This window comes from Macadamia integrifolia, unplaced genomic scaffold (genome assembly GCF_013358625.1).
Source record: "Macadamia integrifolia cultivar HAES 741 unplaced genomic scaffold, SCU_Mint_v3 scaffold1075, whole genome shotgun sequence".
NCBI lineage: Eukaryota > Viridiplantae > Streptophyta > Magnoliopsida > Proteales > Proteaceae > Macadamia > Macadamia integrifolia.
Window position 1 is genome coordinate 96476 of NW_024868076.1, and position 24147 is coordinate 120622.

General features: G+C 38.8%; 1 protein-coding gene across 8 annotated transcripts; it reads left to right on the top strand.

The window, feature by feature from the left end:
* Positions 1-9700: 9700 nt before the first annotated feature.
* LOC122062581 (disease resistance protein RUN1-like) lies at positions 9701-22229 on the top strand. Of its 8 annotated transcripts, none has more exons than XM_042626209.1 (5): positions 9701-10512; positions 11135-12245; positions 19645-19920; positions 20014-20884; positions 20973-21210. In XM_042626209.1, exons 1-5 carry the CDS (start codon positions 10001-10003, stop codon positions 21059-21061), a joined length of 2859 nt encoding a protein of 952 aa, XP_042482143.1. In that variant the 5' UTR covers positions 9701-10000; the 3' UTR covers positions 21062-21210. The 8 variants fall into 8 exon arrangements, with proteins under 8 accessions (XP_042482143.1, XP_042482144.1, XP_042482140.1 ...); XM_042626210.1 differs by having other exon boundaries at positions 20014-20798; positions 20963-21189; XM_042626206.1 differs by having other exon boundaries at positions 9705-10512; positions 20963-22229.
* The last annotated feature ends 1918 nt before the right edge of the window (positions 22230-24147 follow it).

The following is a 24147-nucleotide window of genomic DNA, read 5'->3' on the forward strand; positions in this document are numbered from 1 at the left end:
GAAATGCCAACTACTTTCCTGCGAGGACATAACAATAATGTCTTGGAAAGATTAACATAATGAATCAGAAGAACGATAAAAGATTAAAATGTCACCATTGGAAGTTTAACAGATTTACAGTATTGTATACTCTACTTTCGGAAGACTCTTGACAGCTATTTTATTTTGTGGAGTATAAGCCAACATAGATATGTAATGGTCGAAAAGTGGGCCAGAACTTTCATATGTAATACTATTACAGTAATAGTCTCAAATGCAATGAAGTAACTGTAAACCATTAAATGGAATTAATTATGGGGGCCATATGTATTTGCTTGAATTTAGATCAAATCGAAGGGAAGTTTAGTTTCATCAAGGGAAAAAAAAAAAAAAGACGGAAGGTGGGGGGGACTTGGGAGTTATGAAACCAGTTGTGGGTAAAAACTAGCTCCAAAGATGAACTCCCACATCAGTGAGTGATGAGAAAACCGTGATCCTTATAATGATTGGAGTCCTCACTCTCTCATGAGGTCTTTTAAAAGGGGGAAGTTATGAAAACCGTTGTCAGTAAAAACATTTTTTTTTTGAAAAATTTACAGCGCCACCCCTTGGAGATGCGACAATTATAAGAAGTTAAGAACACTCCCTCTGTTACACCAAATTAGACTCAGACCCCCTACCATCCATCACTGTTAAAGAATATACCTTATATGCTGATGTTAGCAATTATATTTTATTTTAAATATCAAAATACCCTTATTAAATATAAAGTACCTAAAATACCCTTGTAATAAGTTACTATTTATTTCACCCAAATCTTTAGATTTAGACCACTGGCGATCGTTCAGAGTAGCGGCGACGGCATCGACGACGAACGACGACCCATAGGACCTTGCAGCGACCAGTACGACCTCGCGACGACAGCAAGATCTAACAGAAAAATAATGGGAAAATTTTTTTATCTTCCTCTCTTTCTCGCTCACTCGTGCGCCAGCCCTTCGTGTTCAATGACACACACCTGTAATCGAAACAAAGACAAACCAAGCTCATTCCCCTTCTTCAAGAAGGATATTCTTATATCCATATTGTAGATGCAACAGTTCCTGGAAAGAGTTAGTGACAATCTTCGTGGAAGTTGCTTCCAGCACTAATATGTGAATGACGTGAAATTGTTGTAATTTAGTTGATTAATCTACAAGGGCCTTGGTGTTAGAACTCCCTATGGGTTTGAGATTGAAACCCTATGGAGGAAACCACACAGGAAAAACAAGAACACGAATCTAATAAAATTATGGAGGATCGATTTGTACCTTTCACCTAGTATGCTGAAGATGATTGATGTTGGTCACTCCCACTTTCGCTCTCTTGGCTTGCTATGGATCTTCTACAACCCCTTAAACCTCCTTGGTTCTCTCACTTTAGTGGTAAAGTGGGGAAGAGTGAATAATGGCTGTAGGGACTCAAAACCTAGTATTTATAATACTGTCCTGCACTCAAAACCCTAAACCACAATGGGTTGAGCCAGCATATCCCTAAGCTTGAGAGTGGACCGAACCGGTTCATGCAATTTGACTCTCACCCATTTGATCAACCCGAATAATTAATTTAGCCCATAAATCCAACAATCTCCCACTTGGGCTACATTAATTATAAGGATGTCTTTTAAATTGGTGTGGCCATAGAATCTTATTACCTTAACCACTCTTACTGTGATTCAGTTGAAAAACCACTCACATCGAATAACAGCAGAAGATACACCTCAATATACGACATACAACTTTCTATTATTACAAACATAAGTAAGTTTCTTAACACGAATCTATGTGGGATACCATCATAGAAATATTGACATCCTCAAATTATACTTTTGACATTCTATGTAGGTCCTTAACTGAGATATTAACCTTCACTGTGGCAAATCGCCTTTGATCTGTGGTTAATATCTAACTGTGGCCTTCCGCTTATAAACTGTGGCAAATATTGCCTATGAACTGTGACAAATACTGTCTTAAAATGTGGCAAACATTACCTTTTGAACTGTGGCAAAATATTGCCTATAACTAAGACAATTACTGCCTATAAAAACATTCTTAAATGAAATCATAAACCAAATATTTCAATAAATAACTGTGCATAATGTAAATGCTAAAACTTAACCATAATTCATCAAACTGTGCCCCAAAACATACGGGCTAAGGTTCAAAACATAAACAAATACTAAACAAAATCAAAGCTCCCACTAATCAAGCATTTCAAATAACTGTATGTAAAGAAATCCTAACTACTTGATGGGACCAAATTTTACTTGCTCTCAATTACTGGTGATCATTCTACCTCACCCTTTCTTGGTATCATCCTGCTTATCAGCCCCAGAATTCTTCCTCTTCTCTAACCATTTCTTGAAAATAAAACAATCCTTCTTCACATGTCCTTTCTTATGGCACCAGAAACACTCTAAGTTGTTGGTATTCTCTTCATCCTGAACCTTTTGAGATGTGTCAAGTTCTTGAGAGCTATTAGTCCTGTCATATGGCTTGACGCTTCCTCTGTTGGAAAAATTTTTGTTCCTTCTGCTTGGTCCACCAGAAGATCCCTTGTGAAAAGTTGCATGTGCACTCTCAAACCTAGTTTGTTTCAATTTTTCTTCCTCTTGAGTGCAAATGGAAATGAGCTCATTTAGGCTCCAATCGTCCTTCAGTGCAATGTAGGTAGATTGGATAACCTTATACTGACTAGGGAGGGTATTCAGTGCAATATGTACAATATATTCTTCATCGATCTGTATTCCAAGATCCTTAAGTTTACCAGCATCAGTAGTTACACCCAAAATGTATTCTCTAACACTCCCACATCCATCATACCTTGTATTCATTAGCCTGGTCATCAATGTGGTTTTCTCAGCTTTCTTGTTGTGTTGAAATCTACCTTTAATAGCATCCAGGAATTCTTTTGCAGTGTCTTTGATCTCTATGTTCCCACGTATAATTTCAGGAACTGCCCTTTTTAAAACCAGTATGCACTTTCTGTTTGCTTCAGTCCATTTCTTAAACTTGGTCCTTTCAGCACTTCTGCTCGAGTCTGTGAGAGGCTCAGGTTTAGGCTCCCTAAGTGCCAAGTCTAAGTCAAGAAGACCTAAATGCAATTCTAATTCCACCACCCACTTTTGATAGTTGTTACCAGTGAGTATTGGGATGGAAGATACATAACTTGAGGGAACTGCCATCTTACTACAGCAGTAACAACAACACAATACATGCCAAATATCAAAATATAAACCATAATATAAAAGCATGTAATACCATCAATATATTTTAAATAAGAGTTACAACTAAAAATGTATCCCTATCCTTTGGGACAGGAATTAGCTGATGCTCTTATATTATTCTTTTAACTGTGAAAACAACACTAACTTTGGAATTCAATCACCTTTGGGCAAAAGAACTCCAAATTCAATGTCCCTTTCTGAAATGTGGATGATTATCCTCAAACCTTGATGACATAACCTTTGGGAAAGTATCACCTTTACTGTTGGAGAAGATACAATCGAACTGAATGTACCATTTTGGTGGGTTTCACTCAGTTCTATCATATCTTTCCCATTGGAGATGTATATCTTTATGTTCAAAACATACATATAAATGTCACTAGGACAACAATAACCATACAAGAGTCACAATCGCAACTACATTCCTATCCTTTGGGCTAAGAATGCACTGGTCCCCTTGTAAATTTATATTTACTGTGAAAAGAACAATAACTTTTGAAATCCCCTCACCTTTGGGCTTAGGAACCTCTAGGTTACTGTCATTTTCTTAACTTTGGTGACATCACCTTTGGGCAAATGTCACCTACATTGCTTTCCTGTGGAAAATCATAAAATAATAAGATGTACCACTTTGGTGGATTCCACCTCATCATTTCATGGTTTCCTAAAGCAAAATTACTTTGCAACTAAGAATGAGCGGAAGCTTACACCCTTTTCCATATTAACATATCTCAATTTAAAAAAAAAATTCTCAATTTCATGGTAACCAATAACATATATATTTTTCAAAGCATTGATTTATGCTATTTTGTTTCAATGATTGAAACTAAATACAACATAAAATTTCAAATAAACATATCATATTAAAAATTAGATCATTAAATGTGGCCCGAAACAAGAAATCCAACGCAAAAAACAGATTTCAATTTGGCCTTAAAACGAACCTTTAAATGAAATTTAAAGTAGTTTAAATAAAAAACCCAAAAGGAACAAATTGAAACCAAATACAACATAAAATTTCAAACAAATATGTTATATTAAAAATTAGATCATTAAATGTGGCCCGAAACAAGGAATCCAACGCAAAAAACAGATTTCAATTTGGCCTTAAAACGAACCTTTAAATGAAATTTAAAGTAGTTTAAATAAAAACCCAAAATGAACAAAAACCAAACAAGCCTTTATTTTTTTTTTTTTTAAATCAATCCAAACCAACCGGTTCGGCCATATGAGTTCCGGGTCAAATTCGGGTCAATTGGTCAATGACCCGGTCAACCTCTGACCGAGTCAAATAGTGCACATGAGTTGACCCACTGTGTCGCCGGTTCAAATCGGTAGGGTTTCCGAGTTGAACCGGCGATGACTCGCCGCCTTTTTTTTATTTTTTTTTATTTTTCTCTCTCCTCCGGCAGCCGATTTCCGACGGCACGTGCCGACGCGTCCGGAGGTTTCCGGTGACTTTCGACATACCGTCGAGACCGTCTTCTCGTGATCTACAACTTTTGTGAAGAAAGTTTTCCCATACAGGATCTTTAAGTGATGGTAAAATTACGATTTTTATGATTTTCATGATTTTTAATCAAATCAGGTTTTAAGTAACAATCAAAATCCTCATGTATAAGAAAAATTCAATCGATTCTTGTCCCATGTGGTCTGCTCTGATACCAATTGTTAGAACTCCCTATGGGTTTGAGATTGAAACCCTATGGAGGAAACCACACAGGAAAAACAAGAACACGAATCTAATAAAATTATGGAGGATCGATTTGTACCTTTCACCTAGTATGCTGAAGATGATTGATGTTGGTCACTCCCACTTTCGCTCTATTGGCTTGGCTATGGATCTTCTACAACCCCTTAAACCTCCTTGGTTCTCTCACTTTAGTGGTAAAGTGGGGAAGAGTGAATAATGGTTGTAGGGACCCAAAACCTAGTATTTATAATACTGTCCTGCACTCAAAACCCTAAACCACAATGGGTTGAGCCAGCATATCCCTAAGCTTGAGAGTGGACCGAACCGGTTCATGCAATTTGACTCTCACCCATTTAATCAACCCGAATAATTAATTTAGCCCATAAATCCAACAATTGGATCTTTGAAGAGAGTGGCAATTCATGTTATATTTGGTGTTGGAGGGGACCACCATAAGGGAGGCACCACCAGCTCTCGCCAAATAAACCAGTGATCAGAAATGTCTTATGAGGTACAACATAGAAGATGGTGAAAGATGTGATAGAAATGCTTGATTCTCATAATCAAGGAGGTGAAAAAGGTTTCGAAAAGAGAGTTGAAGACGAGCTGAGACGCTCTCAAGTCAATTAAGATAATATTTTTAGCTCTTCTGAACGAAAGGATAGATATCTTATCTTATCTCTCTGCATGCATCATCCACCCACCAACCCACCCTCCCTCCCTTCTCATCTCTTTTTCTGGGTGGAAAATTGTATAGAGTATGATATTCCTATAAGACAACAATGTAGTGAGTTTTAACCTTCCTAATTTAATCTCACCCCCTTAATTTTAGTGAAAAGGGTATAACAATTTTAACTCTTGATTTGACAGTGACTGACGGTAGAGTGTTTGAGTCTAATTTGGTGAAACAAATGGAGTGTTCTTATAATTATGGCATTCTAGTGGCACTGTAAATTTCTTTTTTTTTTTTTGGTAGAAAGTTGTGATTAAGAACTAGCTTCAAGGATGAATAGTCCCACGTTGGTGAGTGATGGGAAAACTGTAGTCCTTATAAGGACCGGAGTCCTTACTCCCTCATGAAGCCTTTTGAAACCATGAGGACGACATAGCTTCTTCTATAGAAGGAATCAAGAAAGAGTAAAAAAATTGTGCATAACACTAAATAGTTAATTAGAGTTCTACTTCCATTAAGCATTCCACATACGTAATCTTTTTTTTTTTTTTTGCTAAAGACGAGTATCCAGGCCTTTGGCCTGATTAATCCCGCGAGCCCATACTGACCCCACAACCGCATGGACCAGGTCATACCAGGGTTAAATGAAAACCATTCAACTTTTACTGAAAACAGTGATGAGCACTAAACACCTCGTGTGAGCATATACGTAATCTAAATCCCTTGTTACATATATTTCCCCTTCATGTACAATTGGAATAAATATTTCCATCAAGACGCACAAGATGAGACGGTGGGATTCGGCTCCTCTATAGCATGGGGATGAGCCATACATCGTCTAGGTCACCCCAGGATTGTGACACTTGGACTTTATTAATCTTGAGATGTGGATGGCTTAATCCTTAGGGACAAATATACATCAACGATACACTCTATCATCTTTTTAATCAAATCCCTGAAAGATGGATGTAAAATTTTAAATAAAAAAATAGGGTTCTCTACTTTCTCATTTATTTCTTCTCCATCATTCTTGTACCATCATCATTCTTGCACCATCAATCCTTGTAAGCTTCTCCAATTTTTCTTAAATGAAAGAACTAAGACCCTTCAACTTAAATAGCAGAAGAAAGTAAGAAAATTTTCATTTTTTTTTTGTATTCTCAATCCAAGGAAGAACAAGAAGAAACACTACTTTGGTTTTCTAGTTTTGCTTGTGGTAAGACTCCTTGAAAAATTAGAGAACCCACGTGCCCAATCAGTTCGAGAGCTCAAGTGTGTGGCCAATGTCTTCCACTCCCTCAGGCTTAAACCCATTAGACCATATGATCTCCAAAAGCCACGTGTCAAGTTTCTATGCCTTGCTACACGATCTGTAGAGCAGGGGTGTGCTACACACGAGCCTGATCGGTGGCGCGGGAACTTCCTCCCTTCCTTTGGAATTCATCCCACTGTCTCTAGTAGGCTGTCGGCGTTCATCTCGCCGTCTCTAATAGCCGCCGATGACTTCTCCTTTCTCTGTGCGACCATCGTCTGGAACATCCTCTTGCATCGTTCGATAGACAAACCCTATTTTAGTTGCTGAAACTCAATCTGGTGAAACCAAAATGGCATGAACTGGATGTTGGTTTCAACCTCCCAGTAGAAGGTTTAATGGAATAAATTTCAGGGGGTTGGATTGCCTTGATTAAAGAGCTCACGCTCATGGTATAAGGTATAATGGAGGAGGGGTGAATGAGATCGAGTCCACGCAGTGAGGGACTTCTAGGTTGTCAAAACAGAGCATGATATCAACATTGGTGAATAACTAGAAGGAAGTAAATATAGGTCTGCAGTGTTCTAAAATCCTTCAATGGTTTCGACCGTGGGTATTCAATGTTGTTCTTGCAACCCTTAGCACAACAATAACAGGGTAATCTTCTTCTCCATTCCAATTTCTTAATTATAGCTATCTGAAACCACAATAAGATATTAACTTAATTTTGTCATTAGGTTAAACACTAAGTGAGTTTATTTGCTTAATTTTGGCTTTAAAATGGGAGGAAAATTAAAACATTTGGATCCACAGGGAGTGGCTTTATCTTCCATATCACGGTGCTCTGCCTTTTTATTTACACATAAGTTGTTATGTTCTTTAAGGATCTACTAGAGAAATGGATATTACTTGGAGCATCACCTATTCTGCTGATGGCGAGTCTGTCTCAGTTGTTTATCATGTTAACACTCTATGGGACTGATGCAGAGGTACCATTTCTGCTTTGCATCAAGTTTGTGAGATTCATCATGAAATGCTGTAATTTAGAAAGTACTTTCAATGGGCAGATGAGAATATGACATGATGGTGTGTTCCTTAATTTGTAGCAGGTGTTGAACATTGCGTTATATCTCATGCTTTTCAGTTCTAAGTTGCAACCTTTTGCTTTTTTGTAGACTGGATGTAGAATCACATTTTTCTGTTATGATCCATGTTCGTTTTTTTCCCCTTCTAGTCAAAGCTTTGTTAATAATTCAATCAAAAGGAAGGGTCTAGGTGCTAACCAAGAGATACAAAAAAGTAGATTGTATCATTTGGGTATCATGAATCAGTTATCTCTGCGATTCATTCCTGTCAAAAAACCTTCATTACAAGTTGCTTATTCCATACTTCATAGAGAAAATGAAGTCCACAGAATGAAGTAATAGTGGGCTGTGGGAATTATGCAGAACTGGTGAGTTGGTTCTAGTTTTTGAATGTATATTAATATTGTGTGCCTGTTCTTTACAAAGTTCACGTAATTGAAATCGGTCACTGTCAATTCTACACCGACTCCATACCATAGATGATGATTACATCTACACCAACTCCATTCCATAGATGATGATGATATGCTTTTATAAACTACTGTTTCATATTGTAATTCCTATGGTCCTTGAATAGATTGGTTCTAATTTATATCTTTAAGACTAGTTCTTGTAAATATTGCCATTTAAAATTTTCTTCTCAAGGTGGAGTTTGAGAGAGAGAGAGAGAGAGAGAGAGAGAGAGAGAGAGAAAGAACATGCCAAGGTCAACTAGTCACATGAAAGAATTACATTCCAAACTATGCAATCTGAGGTCAAAGGTCATTACTTACCTTCAACTAATTTAGCTTACGTACCAAGAGAAATTGATGTATTTCCTTTCTTTAATCACAAGTACTTCCCCTGCACAACTCTTAGAAGACAGGGCTTTTGTGGCTAAATCTTAAAAGCTATAAAAGAGGGGTGGGGGTACTTCAGGCATCGTTCAAAAGATTGAAGCAGAGTGGTCAAATTGGCTGATTTGAATCAGAATTGATTATTGTTGCAGTTGGTGTTGTTTGTTCCATGAGCTAAATAACCAAACTGCTTAATCTGTTAATACTTAGATTCTTGAGGCTGACTGCTTTCAGTATCATTCTAGATTTATTCTTCTTCTACTTCTTCTCTCTAACTCACTCTGTTATTCTCTTTCTATCTCTTTATTTGTGCTTGACTGTTATATTTGGATTAAATTGACATGGTTTATGTAGGTTGGTGAGTCTTTAGCTCAACAAGGAAGAGCACCTGGGTTTGTTCCCAGACGATGATGGTTCGAATCCATCAAGGCTCTCATGTTAAATAGGATTGCAGAAATCGTGAATTGGGAGGTTGCACTCTCTTATGTAGCTATCTGGTTAATGTATACTCAATGGTTTCCATAGAATATTTTCTAATATGAATTCTTACTAATATGAAATCAAGTACTGGAAGCATGAGGGGGGAAAAAGGCAGAACTTGTTCAAGCTCTTTCCCATTTAATTCCTTTTTGCCACAATAAGCTTTAAGGACAAATTTGCTCCTTTGTTTCTCAGCTCTAGACTTAGACTAACCTCCAACCTCATAGGCATAAAGCTAGGCTCAGCCATGCCTTTTTCCATGCTAGAAAATAGAAAATAATCTGATTATAGGATTTTATTTTTGAGATGGCTCATTGAAAAATAAACCTATTTTCAATGTCATCGCAGATCTGCATAAACAAAACTGATTATGTCATATCATTATTAAAAGATAACCTCAGTAAGGATGGCATGACCAAGAAACTTTCTGATGAACCAGTTTGTGATTGAGATTTAGTTGTCATGATGAAGCAGTTTTGTCATTATTAAAAGATAACCTCAGCCCGCGTTCTCAAAGCAATTTCTACTTTCTCTGTTTTCCAAAGCATTAAAATATCAGAACAAAAGTGAAGTCCTATACTGTGTAGCTGTCGGAGATCCCTTAATTTATTTAAATATATTCATTTTGGTGGGATTAGGTTAAGGTTAACAAGTGACAATCACCAAAAGCCATTCTTGATAGACGAAGAAGATCATTATGCAGAGCCCCTAAACCATCCCCAAATCCCCGATTCCTAATGGCCAACAAGAGAATTCGAGAAGCCGCCATTTCCTGCTCGTCTTCTTCGATCTCTCGAGGGAATCTCGATGTCTTCTTGAGTACTTTCAGTCAAGATCCGAGCAACAAAATCATCATCGACGGCATCTACAATGCTTTGGTCCAAAGAGGGATTCACACGTTGAGAAGCGACGACGATGAACACAAGCAGCTGCGAGGAGGAGAGAAATCATTAATTGAAGAATCGAAGATCGCCATAGTCCTTTTCTCTAGAAAATACGTTTCGTCGATTTGGTGTCTAGATGAACTGGTGAAGATAATTGAATGCAGAAGCAACGGGACTGGTCTAACTGTTTTTCCTGTTTTCTGTGATGTGGATCCCTCCGATGTACGGAAACAGACCGGTTGTTTAGAGGAAGCGTTTGCGAGACATGGCCGGAAGGGTTTCGAAGAGAAGGTGGAGAGTTGGAGGCCAGCTCTTACTACAGCGGCTAACCTTTCTGGTTGGGATCTGCATAACATTTCCAATGGGTAATTCCTTCCTTCTTGGTGAAATCCTCTCCTGTTTTTTCAAAGTTAATATGTTACACGCTAAATCTTAGTTGATAAAGTGTAGTAGAGCATCATACAACCCAATAAATATATATATTTCTGTATAGAATCCAGCGGTTTTTTTTTTCCGCTGCTAATATAGAGATCTTTAGTAGCGATAAAATATCACCCAGCTGAACGTCCGAAAACCCCTTCCTGCCCCTACTTGAACAAACTGCCAATTAATTCATGGTCGCATCAAATGGGTACTGGTCTATATTGCAGTGGTATTAAAAACCGCTTCTTACCAAAAAAAAAGTATTAAAAACCGCCTTTAATTAGAACAATCAACAACGTTTTTTCGGTTACCGCTGCTATATAAACATTATTTTATGCACTGTATTTAGGAACATTGATTCCAAATAGGTAATTGTTTTCATCACAAAGGTTGGAAAATCCACAAATAGCGATGGTTTTTGTTATCGGCACTATATAATTTTCCCCCCTTTTTGATAGATTATATGTCATTAGGAATGTTAATTCCAAACACAAGCAATTGTTTTTATCCTTTTTGATACTATTTTATTGCCTTTATAATTGTTATATGAATTATTATTTGTAGGCATGAAGAAAAATTTATCCAAAGAATTGTTGATGGTGTTGTTTTGATCAAACGAAGTCGAACACCATTGAACATCGCTAGTTATCTCGTTGGAATAGATTCGCATATTGCAACGTTTTTGAGTACAGATTGTTCAATTCTTTCTCCACATGAAGTTCATATTGTAGGGATTTGGGGTATCAGTGGCTTAGGCAAGACAACCATTGCGAAAGCCATATATAATGAAATTTGTCATAGATATGAAGGTTATAGTTTTCTTGAGAATGTCAGAGAAGTTTCACAACAACACAATGGTCTGATTAATCTACAAGAACAACTCCTTTCTGATGTCCTTGTGAAGAAAAACTTGAAGATAAGCAACGTTGCTAGAGGAATAAATGTGATCAAACATAGGCTTCACTGCAAAAAGGTTCTTATTGTTATTGATGATGTAGATCATTCAGAGCAATTAAATGCATTGGTTGTCAAGCATGATTCGTTTGGCGTGGGAAGTTTAATCATTGTCATATCAAGGGATAAACATTTGCTAAACGAGGTTGAAGCATGTCACATTTATCATCCTGAAGAGTTGGACTCTCATGAATCTCTTCAACTTTTCAGTTGGCATGCATTTAAGAGTGATTGTCCACCAGATGATTATAAGGAGTTTTCAAAGGAGATAGTTAGCCATGTCAAAGGACTTCCATTAGCTCTTGAGGTTATGGGTTCTACAATGTTTGGCAAAAGAAGTTTATCTGAATGGGAGAATGTATTAGCCAAACTAAAAAGTACTCCTGATTATCAAATTCAAAAAAAACTTCGATTAAGTTTTAATGATTTGGATGACATGGAGAAGGATATTTTCCTTGATATAGCATGCTTCTTTATTGGAGTGGACGAAAGCTATGCATCTAAAATACTAGATGGATGCAACTTGTTTCCAGTTATCGGAATCAGCGTTCTCATTCAAAGATCTCTTATTGCAATTGATGAAAAGAAGAAACTAAGGATGCATGATCTTCTTCGAGAGATGGCAAAGGAAATTGTTCGTGAAGAATCTCCTGAACAACCTGGAAGACGTACAAGATTATGGTCAAAAGAGGATGTTTGTGATGCATTGGCGAAACATAAGGTAAAAACATACATTTTTTATCCTTCTAAAGCAAAATAATAATAATAATAATAATAATAATAATAATAATAATAATAATAATAATAAATAAATAAATAAATAAATAAAGAAATAAATCTTCTTGACAGCGGAGCAAAGGTGTTTGGAGTAATCAAGGGTCATAAATCTCCCTTATTGCTTTAAATACCCAAAATATCACTGCTCAAAACTCCAATGGACTGCCCTTTTTGCTCCGTTCGCTCAGAGAAGCTCCCCATTTCTTCCTATTTTGGATTTGACAATTTTTTTTGAAAATTATCTATGGTTTATCTGGACAACTATGTCCATGGTATCTCTTGGCATGGCACACAAGCTAATCATTGTTGATCTTAAATCCACTAAATCTTTATTTTTATTTTATGAGTTATACGTGATACATATCACAAAGTAATCTATACATATTGTGATGTTAATCTAGAAAAGTCGTGTTGGTCTCTGGCCAATCAAATGAACCCAAAAAAACTCCACTGATCATGAAGATTGGAGAACCTCGGATATGGACCTCTCTAATTTTGCACTACTTTTTGAAAATGATGTATAACTTGTTTTTTGTTTCTAATTCATTACCAAAACTCTATTTTCCATTTTCGAATCGAATCTGATCATCGATATCCCAATTGAGAATAACATTTAGTGTCGCAAGCCGTTGCACATATAGAATGTCATAAGCTTTCGCCTTTCTAGAATTGAAAAGATAAACCTTAAAAACAGTGGCCGCCATTTCCTGGTAGCAACTATTTGGATCGTGAAATTCATGTTAGAATCCATTACAATAGTGAGCAACTTATTTTTTATGCTCTTTCTATTTATAATCACATCAAAATCAATGAGATTTTATGGAAATAAATATTGAGGGTAAGTTACAGCGGTCTTCACTCTGTCTTCCTCATTCATTATCTCCCTCAGGTGTTTGCTCTGTGGCTGCCTCCTCTCTCTCACTCTTCTTCATCGACATTAGACTACCTTCTTTGGTGAGAAGAACTGTAGCCGTATCTGACAATAGACCACTACTATCTCTTTGAAGTTAAACTACCATATGAAACTATAACCACCTCCGAAATTGGAGAGGCTGTCATCGAAGTTGTTGAGTGTTTCTAATCTGTGTAAGGTGGAGGAAACCAATATTTCCCTCCAAGGATATGTTTGGTTTTAAGGGAAATTTAAAGGAGAGGGAAATGAAATTTTCGAACTTAAAAAAGACTTTTGTAATCAATACCCATGTGATCCCATGTGATTGTACAAACTATTGAAATTTTTTTACCATATATATTAAGGGTACATTTTACATGTAATTTTTATTTTACATTTTATTGCAAAGGGTTTTGAATGCAAAGTAAAATGAAATTCAATAACCAAATATGGAATGTTTTGGAGTTAGTGATATAGTAACATGGAGTAATGATTACAAAAATTTATTTTTTAAGTTTTGTAGATTTCACTTATCTTCCCTTTAATTCCCCTTGCAACCAAACGGAGCCGAGTTACTCTTGTCCTTACAACATTGACAAAACTGGGATAGAAATCTATCCCCAGGAACTCAATGTCAACAGACACAAAGGAGAAGAACGGGCCACTGGTGCGATCCAAAATGAAAGAACCACCAAGAATAATGGAGAAATTAGGAGAAATCAAGCAAAATCAACCTACCCAGATTTGTAAGACGACCAATTAGCAAACCATACAAATGATGAAAGAACGTACATCCTAGAGTAATCGCATTACACGCATAGTTGTTAAGGTGTCTCCTAGGTGGAGTTTGGGCAACTGTCCCCTTATTGTGAAGGCAACACTTATTTATGTCAAATATCATTGTACATTTTACTTAAGAAATTATTTATAAATAAGAAAATATCTCCCTATTTGAATAAAAAAAATAGTTTAAAAATCAAATTCTAAAAAAATATAAATTCAACCCTCCAGTCCAAGAATAAAAACTGATTTTTTTTTTTTTTTGTTACGTGTGATTTTCAACTTTCAAATGTTAGGGTTTTTCTCAATTATGAAAATTGCATAAATCTTATCATGGTAAAACATTGCTAAAAAATAAAAGTTCGGTAAAATAATATTTTGTTTTGATATCCATAAAATGCTTTTTATTTAGGCAATTTTAACAACATATTCGTGCATTTTAAAATAAGTTGACTGTAATATAAATTTGTCATTAATATTTAGATTTAAATAATCTTAGATTTGTTGGAAAGCTAGTTTTGTACTCTACCTAATACAAAATGTCTCGTGTAAAAATAAAATCATTTGACCAGTCAAACTTATTATAGAACAAGAACATTTATCTAAATGCTGATTTTTATGACTTAATGTGACTTAATGTTGATTTTTTATGATTTGATGTGGATTAAGGTTATTTTTTATGATACAAGGTATATGGAACATACTAAATAATGTTAAAAAGATAATAAATAGAAAATAACACTTGGTTGCCTTGTTCGCCTTTAGTAGGTGACTTGTTACCTAAAAGCACTTAGACATACCTCCAACACCTTGATTCGCCTTGGTGCCATTCCAATTATGATCACATGAGGAGCTAAAGGCAAAGAGAACGACGACCAAGCAGAGAACACCATGAAAATCTGGAAAATCTACAACTTGAAGTGAAGAGAGCACTCATGCCATCCCTAACCTCAACCTCACCTGATACCCCTCACTTCTCTCGCGGCCTCCACCGTTGGCACCCCTTCCTCCCACCATCCTCCTTCCTCCTCCTCTCACCCCTCCCTGTTGTGTTTACCCCTACATTCCCTACCTCTGATCCCCCTCCCATCCCTCCTTCAACCCTTCCTTCTACTACCACTAACCCCAGCCCCAGCCCACCCCTCCTCCCCTCCGACGACCCTCTTGGTCCCAAATCTTGGGAAAATTTTGCCTCCTCTCGCTCTCACCCTTCGAGAGAGGGTCTCCCCCTCTCTTTCATTCCCCCGACTCCCTACCATGATTCCTTGGTTGGCTTCTATCCGGCGGGATCCCTGGACTCTGAGATAGAAAAATGGAAGCATTGCATCATCGGTCACTTCTTAGGCAACCGGCCTCTGTTCCCCATCATCAAGGTGTCTCTAACTCGGTAATGGAGGGCTTCGAGCATGCTGACTATGTTCCTATTGGACAATGGAATCTTCATTTTTAACTTTACTGGTGAAGAAGATAAGAATGTTGCTCTGGAAGGTGGTCTATAGTTGGTTGGTAAGAAAGCCATATTCCTAAGACAATGGAATTAGCATCGCTCCCTCAATAAGAACGATTTCAAAACCATACCAGTTTGGGTTTCCCTGTCTCATTTGCCCCTTCACTTCTAGTGTGCGCAAGGATTAAGTATCCTGGGATCAGTAATTGGTAAACATCTTTATTCGGATCACGGAACCAAGTTGCACGATCCTTTGGCTTTTGCGAGAATTTGTATGGAAACTTCTGCTGAAGTGGAACCTCCAAAATATATTGTGATTCATGATGAAGACGGTCTCTCCTCTCAGGCTGTTCACTACGACTAGTTGCCATTGCTGTGTACTTTTTGCCAATCCTTTGGCCATAGCTCTACAGTCTGTGCACCCAAGATTTCTCCTCTGCATGAGGCCCTTACTCCTCTAGTTGCCCTTGACGTCGTTGACACTATAGTCATTCTTGATGTTGTTGCTTCTTCAGTGAACCATAGTGCCGATGCTTCCTCTTTTGATCATGATGCCGCTGCCTTCCCGGTTCTGCCCCTTCTCGCGGCAAATCTCACCGCCATCATCCCTGTCGGAACCGCAACCGTATGGCTTTACCTTGTCCCTCTGCTAACCCTAGCTTTCCTACCTCCAAACCTAAGTCCCTCGGTCCATTAGACTACTCTCCTTTAACCTTTGGTCACAACAGGTTTGAGCTTCTCTCTATCCACTCCTACTCTGTCAAAGGAAGTCTGTCCCCTCTATCCTGCCGCTCGACGAATTTAGCCGCTCTCCCTGCCATCTTTGGTTCTAACCCTCAAGAGTTAGGACTACATCTCTAGAGTACTGCTCCAAATGTCCTTTCCTCCCTCTTTTGTTTATTGGGTCCCCTCCTGTATCTCCTCCCCCTCCTTCTCAGCCCTCATCAATGGTATTCCCGGCGTTTACTTCCCCTCCTTGATTGGTATCAGACAAGGTTGTCCCCTTCCCCCCTTTCTTTTCTCCATTGTCCTTGAGGTCCTCTCCCGCTCCATCCAATCTTCCACTGACCGTCATCTCATCTCCCCCATCCCTAAGTGTAAACCCCTCCTCATTCATCTTGCCTTTCCCGATGATCTCATTATCTTCTCCAAAGTAGATCCCACTTCCATCTCCTCCATTATGCCCTCCCTTCATCTCTTCTAATCCCTCTCTGGCGTCCGTATCAATCTGCATAAATCTAGCCTTTTTCTCTCTGGGATTTCGGATTCCACTAGGAACCTCCCTCAAATCACTGGGTTCTCCCTTGGATCCTTCCCTGTCAAATACCTTGGTCTGCCTCTCATCACCTCTAGGCTCTCCGCCACACTGCTCCCCCATTCTTGACCAGTTGCAGAAAAGGCTCCAGCTCTAGAAGGCAAACTCCTCTCTTATGCTGGTCACCTTGTGCTCATCCGCTTTGTTCTCCAATCGATGTATCTCTATTAGACTAGTATCTTTATGCTTCCAGCCTCTGTCATCAAATCCATTGAGAGCCTCCTTTGCTCTTTCCTCTAGAAAGGAGTTGATTCCTCCAAATTCCTTCGCCTTATGAGCTGGCATCAGATCTGTCTTCCCAAATCCAAAGGTGGGCTTGGCTTTAGGAGACTCTCAGATGTCAATGGTGGTGGCATTCTCAAGCTTATTTGGAAAATTGCCTCAAAGAGTAACAATATCTGGGTTTCCTATATCTACTCCATTCTCTTAAAAAACAACTCAATCTGGTCTGTCTCTCCCCCCTAATGCCTCTTATCTGGCGTAAAATTCTTTCCTCCAGGCCTACTACCATAGGTGCTATCTCCTACTCCATCAATAATGGCTCCACGACCTCCCTATAGCTTGACCCCTGGCACCTTTCGAATATCCACCTTCCTCTGGTCTCTCCTAGGATTATTTACTTCTCGGGTTTGAGTCGTCTTGCCAAAGTCTTCTCCTTCCTAACCCATGGCATTTGGACTCCCCCCTTCCTCTCCCCCTCTTGCTGATCTCTGGGCCTCTCTCCCCCCATTCCCCCGGGCCACAGGGGTAAGGATGATCTTGTCCTTTGGACCCCGTCCTCTTTGGGGGCCGATTCTCGTCGGCGTTTGCTTGGGAGCTCATTTGGTTCAAAGCCCCTCTTATTCCTTGGAGAAACATCGTATGGTTTAAAGGTCATATCCCTCGTCACAGCTTCACTGTGTGGCATGCCCACTCCTATTGCCTCCCCACGCAATGCTTCCTTCTCCACCATCACATCCAGGTCCTTAGTTCCTGCCGTCTCTGCTGGAATGGCATTGAAGATGTCGACCATCTCTTCTTCTCCTGCCCCTTCTCTTCCAGCATCTGGAAGAGAGTCCTTAGCCTCTGCTGACCTTCCCGCAAACGTATCCTGCCTTTGAATAGAGAATGGATCTGGGTGAACATGACCTTCTATGGGCCATCTATTTGTGACATAACCGGGAAGCTTGCCTTTTGTGCTACGATCAATCATATTTGAATGGAGCGCAATCTGCATAGATGGACTTCCAACTCCCACTTATTCGAAAAGATTTGAAAAACAATCTACTTCTATGTTAGCTCCAAACTTGGTTGCCTTAGCCATATGCATCGTCCTGTTGCCGACTCCCCAAGTAACAAACTGACTGTTGTGTCCTGGGGTCTCCCGGTCTCTTATCTCCCCCCTATTGATGTTTCCCCCTTGTGTAGGTCTAGGCCCCTACCTTGTTTTTGTAGCTTTTGATCCTCCCCCCTGTATATTCTTTCTTCCTTAGTAATGAATTTTTTTATTCATCCGAAAAAAAAAAGTGAAGAGAACACGGTCTACAACTCTAAAATCAAAACACTCATTGAGAAAGAAAAGCAAAGTGAAAAGGAAAACCTAGGGCATTAAAAATTACAAAATACCTAGAAAACCAAGGGAAAATATCACTTTTCCTCATTTCCCTTTCCCCGTCCTGTCATTACACTTACACCCATTTTAAGTAGTTGGTCCTCATATGCTATGTATGGTCCCATTTATAAATGGTCAGTCGGGTACCTGTCTTTAATCGGGCTACCGATTATCGGGATAAATGGATCTTAAACGTGCTAATGAGACATTTATCTCCAAACAGGATTTAAATGAGCTTTAAATGTGTCGGCCTAAGTAAACAGTCTCTAATTGGGCTCTAAACGGGCTCTAAACATGTTGGATTGAGTCGAGATATTAATCTGCCCGTCCCAGTCAGGCGACAGTCAGATAGCACCCTTGCATTGGAAATGACTGAATGTTAGTCGGGCCCGGCTTGTGCTTGACAAGTTTAATAAACGAGCCGAGCTAGTTTAGGGTTTTCCCAGTCGAGCCTGCCAGCACAGGTTTGGAATTGATACACCTACTTGCACTAGTGTATTGGCCAATGAGAGCATGCACATGGGCATCAACCAAGAGGGGTGTGGTGGTCATTTTGCACCCCCTGTATCTGGGCACAGGGGCCACACACCCCTATAGAGAACAATACCCATCTTTTTTTTTTTTTTCTTTTTTTTTAAGGGAAGGGTTTGCTTCCTGGTTTTGTGGTTCTTGCACCAACATGGGATCAATATGGGGGAACATAAGGGAATCCAATAGGAGGGGCATGACGGGTCATTTTGAGCCCCTGTGGGCACAGGGGAATGTGACCAAGCAGCATCCTTTTTCCCTTTTTCTTGGTTAATACCTCTTCCCTGACAACCTCAAGGGTGTAGCTCAGTTGGCAAGGAAGTGTGCCTAAATTGACATGCTTCCGAGTTTGACTCCCCTTACCCCCCCCAGACTAGCCAATGGGCGTCTAAGGAATTGGTTGGGCCAAAAGGTTTGAACACCCTCGTTAGCACAAAAATAAACCTCTTCCTGACCATTTGGGTTTTCTATTGACAAAATCGTTCACTGCTCCAAAATTAGTGTGGCGTAGGAGATTGCCCTTACACTGCAGCTTTGCAAACACACTTCCTTTTTCTATTTACTTCATGTAAGAATTGTTAGTTTGTCTTTTTATCTTGGCAATAGGATCTTCAAGAAACAGACAGTTGGGATTATTTCCTTTGGAGACAGATCTGAGAATTTATCACTGAATCATGAGTAGAGCCGTCTCTCTTGCTTGTGTTCCTTCTACTGCATTTACTCTAATGTGTGTTTTTGTGCATATGTGGTGTATTTGCTTATTTGAGTGTTTTACTCTATTTGTTACTAGGGAACCAAATCTGTTGAAGGCATTATCCTAAACATTTCTCAATTTGAGGATGTGTGTTTTAATACTGAAGCATTTGTAGACATGCGTAATTTAAGACTGCTTCAACTCAACTATGTACACCTAAGGGGAGGATATGAACATCTCTCTAAGAAATTAAAATGGCTTTGCTGGCATGGATTCCCTTTGAATTCTATACCTACCAATTTTGACATGGAGAATCTTATTGTTCTTCACATGGAAAATAGCAGTGTTAAAGAGGTTTGGAAGGAAATCAAGGTAATGAAACAGCATCTGCATTTTTCCTTTATTTAGATATATATTCAATGAATACTTATTTCTTCTGTTCCACCCCACTTTTTTAATATGCAGCTGCTCAAAAGGTTGAAAATCCTGAACCTTAGTCACTCGAGTTACTTGAGGAAAACTCCCAACTTCTTAGGAGTCCCCAGTCTTGAGGAACTGGTCCTTGAAGATTGTAAAAGTCTGGTTGAGGTTCATCAATCCATTGGGTATCTTGACAAGCTTATTGTCTTGAATTTGAAAAACTGCAATAACCTTATGAAGCTTCCAGACAGCATTGGTATGTTGACATCCCTTGAAGAACTCAATCTCCATGGTTGCTCAAAACTGGTGGAACGATCTACTTATTGGTTTTCTTCATTCCCCCAATATCTTGGTTCACTAAAGAGACATTGTACTTCTACCAATTTGCTTCCTTCTTCTTTCTCTCGTTTATGCTTTTTGAAATCAGTAAATCTCAATCATTGCAATCTGTCAGAAGATATGATTCCCAATGATTTCTGGAGCTTGCCATTGTTGAGGGTGTTAAGAATGGAGAATAACAGATTCTGCACCCTACCAGCCAACATTAGACACCTTTCTCATCTTTCTCGTCTTTCATTGATCGATTGTAGAGATCTCAAACTAATGACAGAGCTTCCGCCAATGTTAGAACGTTTGTATGTATCAGGTTGCTCAATGGAAATATTACCATCCACCATCAGCAATCTCTCTGGACTAGATCTTCTTTATGCGAACAGATGTAAGAGGCTACAGTCATTTCCAGAGCTTCCACCAAGCTTGGCGTTTTTGGAGGCAGAAGGTTGCACCTCTTTGCAAGGAGTAGACGTTGAGGGCTTAGAGTACTTAAGAAAGTTAAGAATCGACTATGATCACTTCTGTAGTAAATCGTATGAAATAAGTTGCCTTAAACTTCAATCACTAACTTTGGAAGGTTGTGGTAGGCCTCAAACACTGCCAAAGCTTCCTACAAATTTAGATTCCTTGTTTGTAGATGGTGACATATCGAATTTGCTAGTCAATTGCAGGGAGATCCAGAGCATGGAAACTTGTCATCAATCTGTACAACGCATCCACATCGAGGAAAGATACTGCCACGATTTGGGTAACAGTTTGAGGAAGAATAGCTTCTACCATTTCCAGGATCACTTTGAAATATGGGGTAGTGGGAGTGAGATTCCGGAATGGATAAGCCATCAAAATATGGGGTCTTCCGTATCCTTTGAGGTATCTCATGACTGTTCGCGTTGTCTGATCCGTGGGTTGGATGTATCTGCTGTTTTTTTAGTTGAGAGATTCATCTTAAATTTACGTGCTCTCACTGTAATTTGTAATAAAACCAAAGGTATTCAATGGAGGGCCTATGTTATTGATTGGCAAAACACAGGTCCACTTCCACCAGGTCAAGAGTTATTGTGGGTGCGCCATATTACAATTCCTGAGCTTTGGGATTTCTCGGGACATGAAGTTGTTTTTGGCGATCACTTTGAAGTGGGGGATGAGGTGGAGGTTTCAGTAGAAATTCAGGCTTGGAGCCCTAGTGTAAGTTTGCAAGTGAAGAAGTGTGGAGTCCTGCTGGTCCACAGGCTAGATGTGGAGAATAAACTATCGGATGATGGAATAACGGAGGAATACAAGTCTGCTTCAGATGATGATGATGATGATGTCGTTATTGTGGATGGAGATAAAGAATCTGTATTGGTTCACATTGAAGATGACCAGAATAAGATCAGTGGCCACAATATTGAGGACATTCCAGGATTTAGCATTGATGCCAAAAGGTTGAGGATTGACCTGTAATTAAAGCCCTTTATTATTGTAGAGACAAATTCATTTGCAAGCTCAGGTGAGTTCCACACTTCCACTGGACGTACTCTGTGATTGTAATAATGTTACTGTATTGTAGAAATAATGCAAAAACTTGATCTAGGACTCAGGAGTGCTGATAAATAATGAGACGTTATGTTAGCAGGCTGGTGATGTGAACAATGAACAGAAAAGGAACGCTTGTGCCCTGTAGGGAGGAGGAATAGGAAAGCAACGGTGATGGAAGTTGTGAAACGTCAGTGAGGTCGAACCCTCCTCCAATGTTCTTTCCACAGCCCCAAGGCCGAAGCCCAATCATTTATTTGTTTATCAAAGGACAAGGGAGGAGTAACTAGCAGACAAGGCCATGAATTCATAAGTCAAAATTAGAGGCTCAGAAACAATTTTCCCTAAAAGTAATAACTGCCCTTTAGCATGTAAAATTGTAGTAATCAATAATGTGAGATCACATTTTTTCATGGAGCTGAAATTTTTTTTTTTTTTTTGGGTAGAAAAAAGTTGGAAGTCTTTTAATGCAGCATTTAATGCAACTTATTATGTGAAATGACATGATTTTTTCTCATTGAAAAACAAAAAAAAAATGTGTTACATACTAAAAGAGAAAAAGTTAGGTTCTGATCTTGCTACAACTTACAACATGATTTTCTATTTTGAAAAATTGATTCCTGAATCCTGTTGTGTTGTCCATTCATTTAAGTGCAATTAGATTTGGAATGCTAAAATTGATGCCAGTTAGATCCAAATTAACCAGTTGACAAATGAATGATACCTTGACTACATTCTTTTTTAATCATTTCACTGACCTCTACAGATTGATTATTCAGGCACATCTGTGGGGTAGCAGAAGCAGTAATATCCCTCGCAGAAGACAAGGTTTATGACTAGATTCATAATGATACAGTAATGTCATAAGCAACTCCTAAATCATTTAAGCCTCTGGAACATTATTTCTTTCTTTTGTGGATAAATTATATACAATTTCTTATTTGCAGCACGAAAGGTTACATCTGAGTACTAATCAGAAAGGAAGGGGGTTAGCATAGCATGAGCACACTGTACAGAAGCTGAGAAAAGTCCTCTTGAGAGAAGGGTCCTCTCTCTCTCTCAACTCATTGAGATTCCTTGGGTCAAATGCTTTTTGCTCAACCCCTACATTATCACTGGCCAATTCGTTTGCCTCATCCTGAAGCTGTTCTCTCCTCCTCCCCTTAGTCATTAGTTTTGAAAAGTCTTCTCCATTTTCAACAGCTTTCATCCACTGTACATCACTCAGTGTGTCTGCATAAACCTCCTATATCGAATGAAATTCCTGTTCACTTATGGAAAATTATGGAAAAGGAATGCTTACTTTGTAGTTTGCTAGTCGGGGGGTTTTAAATTTGCTTCTTAAGTTGTCTATATTTCTTATATTTGTAATAAGTATGTAGCTTTGGCCTATTGCTCAGCCTTGTCCCTAGCATACTGTATATTTTACTATGATAATAAAAACAAAAGCGCATATACTCTCCCATGCTCATGCTGAGGTCAAGAGGAATCTGGATTTGAGCTACTGGAAACAACTAGTGTGAATCAAGGCAACTAGGGCCGGCCACACCAACCCTATGGATTACTTCCTTAAGGGGCGGCTTTCAAGATGGAGAACTTCTTGGTGGCTCTTGCATATATGGATTGCCATGGAATGGATATCGAGGAACTACTAAGAACGGAGGCACGAACCCTAGCTGCCCTTCCATCATAAGGCTGACCACTGATTTAACTTCGTTTTCGGATACCTAAAATGACATTAACTTATTTTGTTTTGGATGCAGTAACTTATATTTGACTCCTATAACAAGTAGGCTTTTCAGTCCATAAAGGTAAAATATTTCTAGCCCTATAGTATATTTCGATCAATTACTTTGCACCATTTCATGTGCTGTCCTTCTTTGCCGCAACTTCCTTTGGTATTGAGTGGAACGTGGGAAGAGGGACAGGTAAAATGCTGTGGCTGTTTTTGTGGTGGGTTATTAAATGAACTCTTCAGTGGTTGCTTTGCTTTAGGTGAAGAAACCAGTGATATGACTGCAATCAACTTAGGAGAAAGCTTGTTAAACTGCTTACTTCACTTGGATTTGCATGGAAACTTCTTCATAATTCCTTTATTGACACACGTTGACGAGGTGGTTGGATGGTGGTTTTGTTGAGCTTGCATCTACTGTTTGTCCATAATTTTGCTGACGACTCTGTTTTAGATTAGTTGCATGTGTTTCAGTCTGTTTCATTAGTTGATGGTTAAGGAAAAGAAAAAGGGGGGGGGGTGGACGAGGAGTGATTTTGGGTGAAAGTGGTTTTCACAGCAGTTCCCCAACCCCTCCCTCCTTTTCTTTTATTTATTTT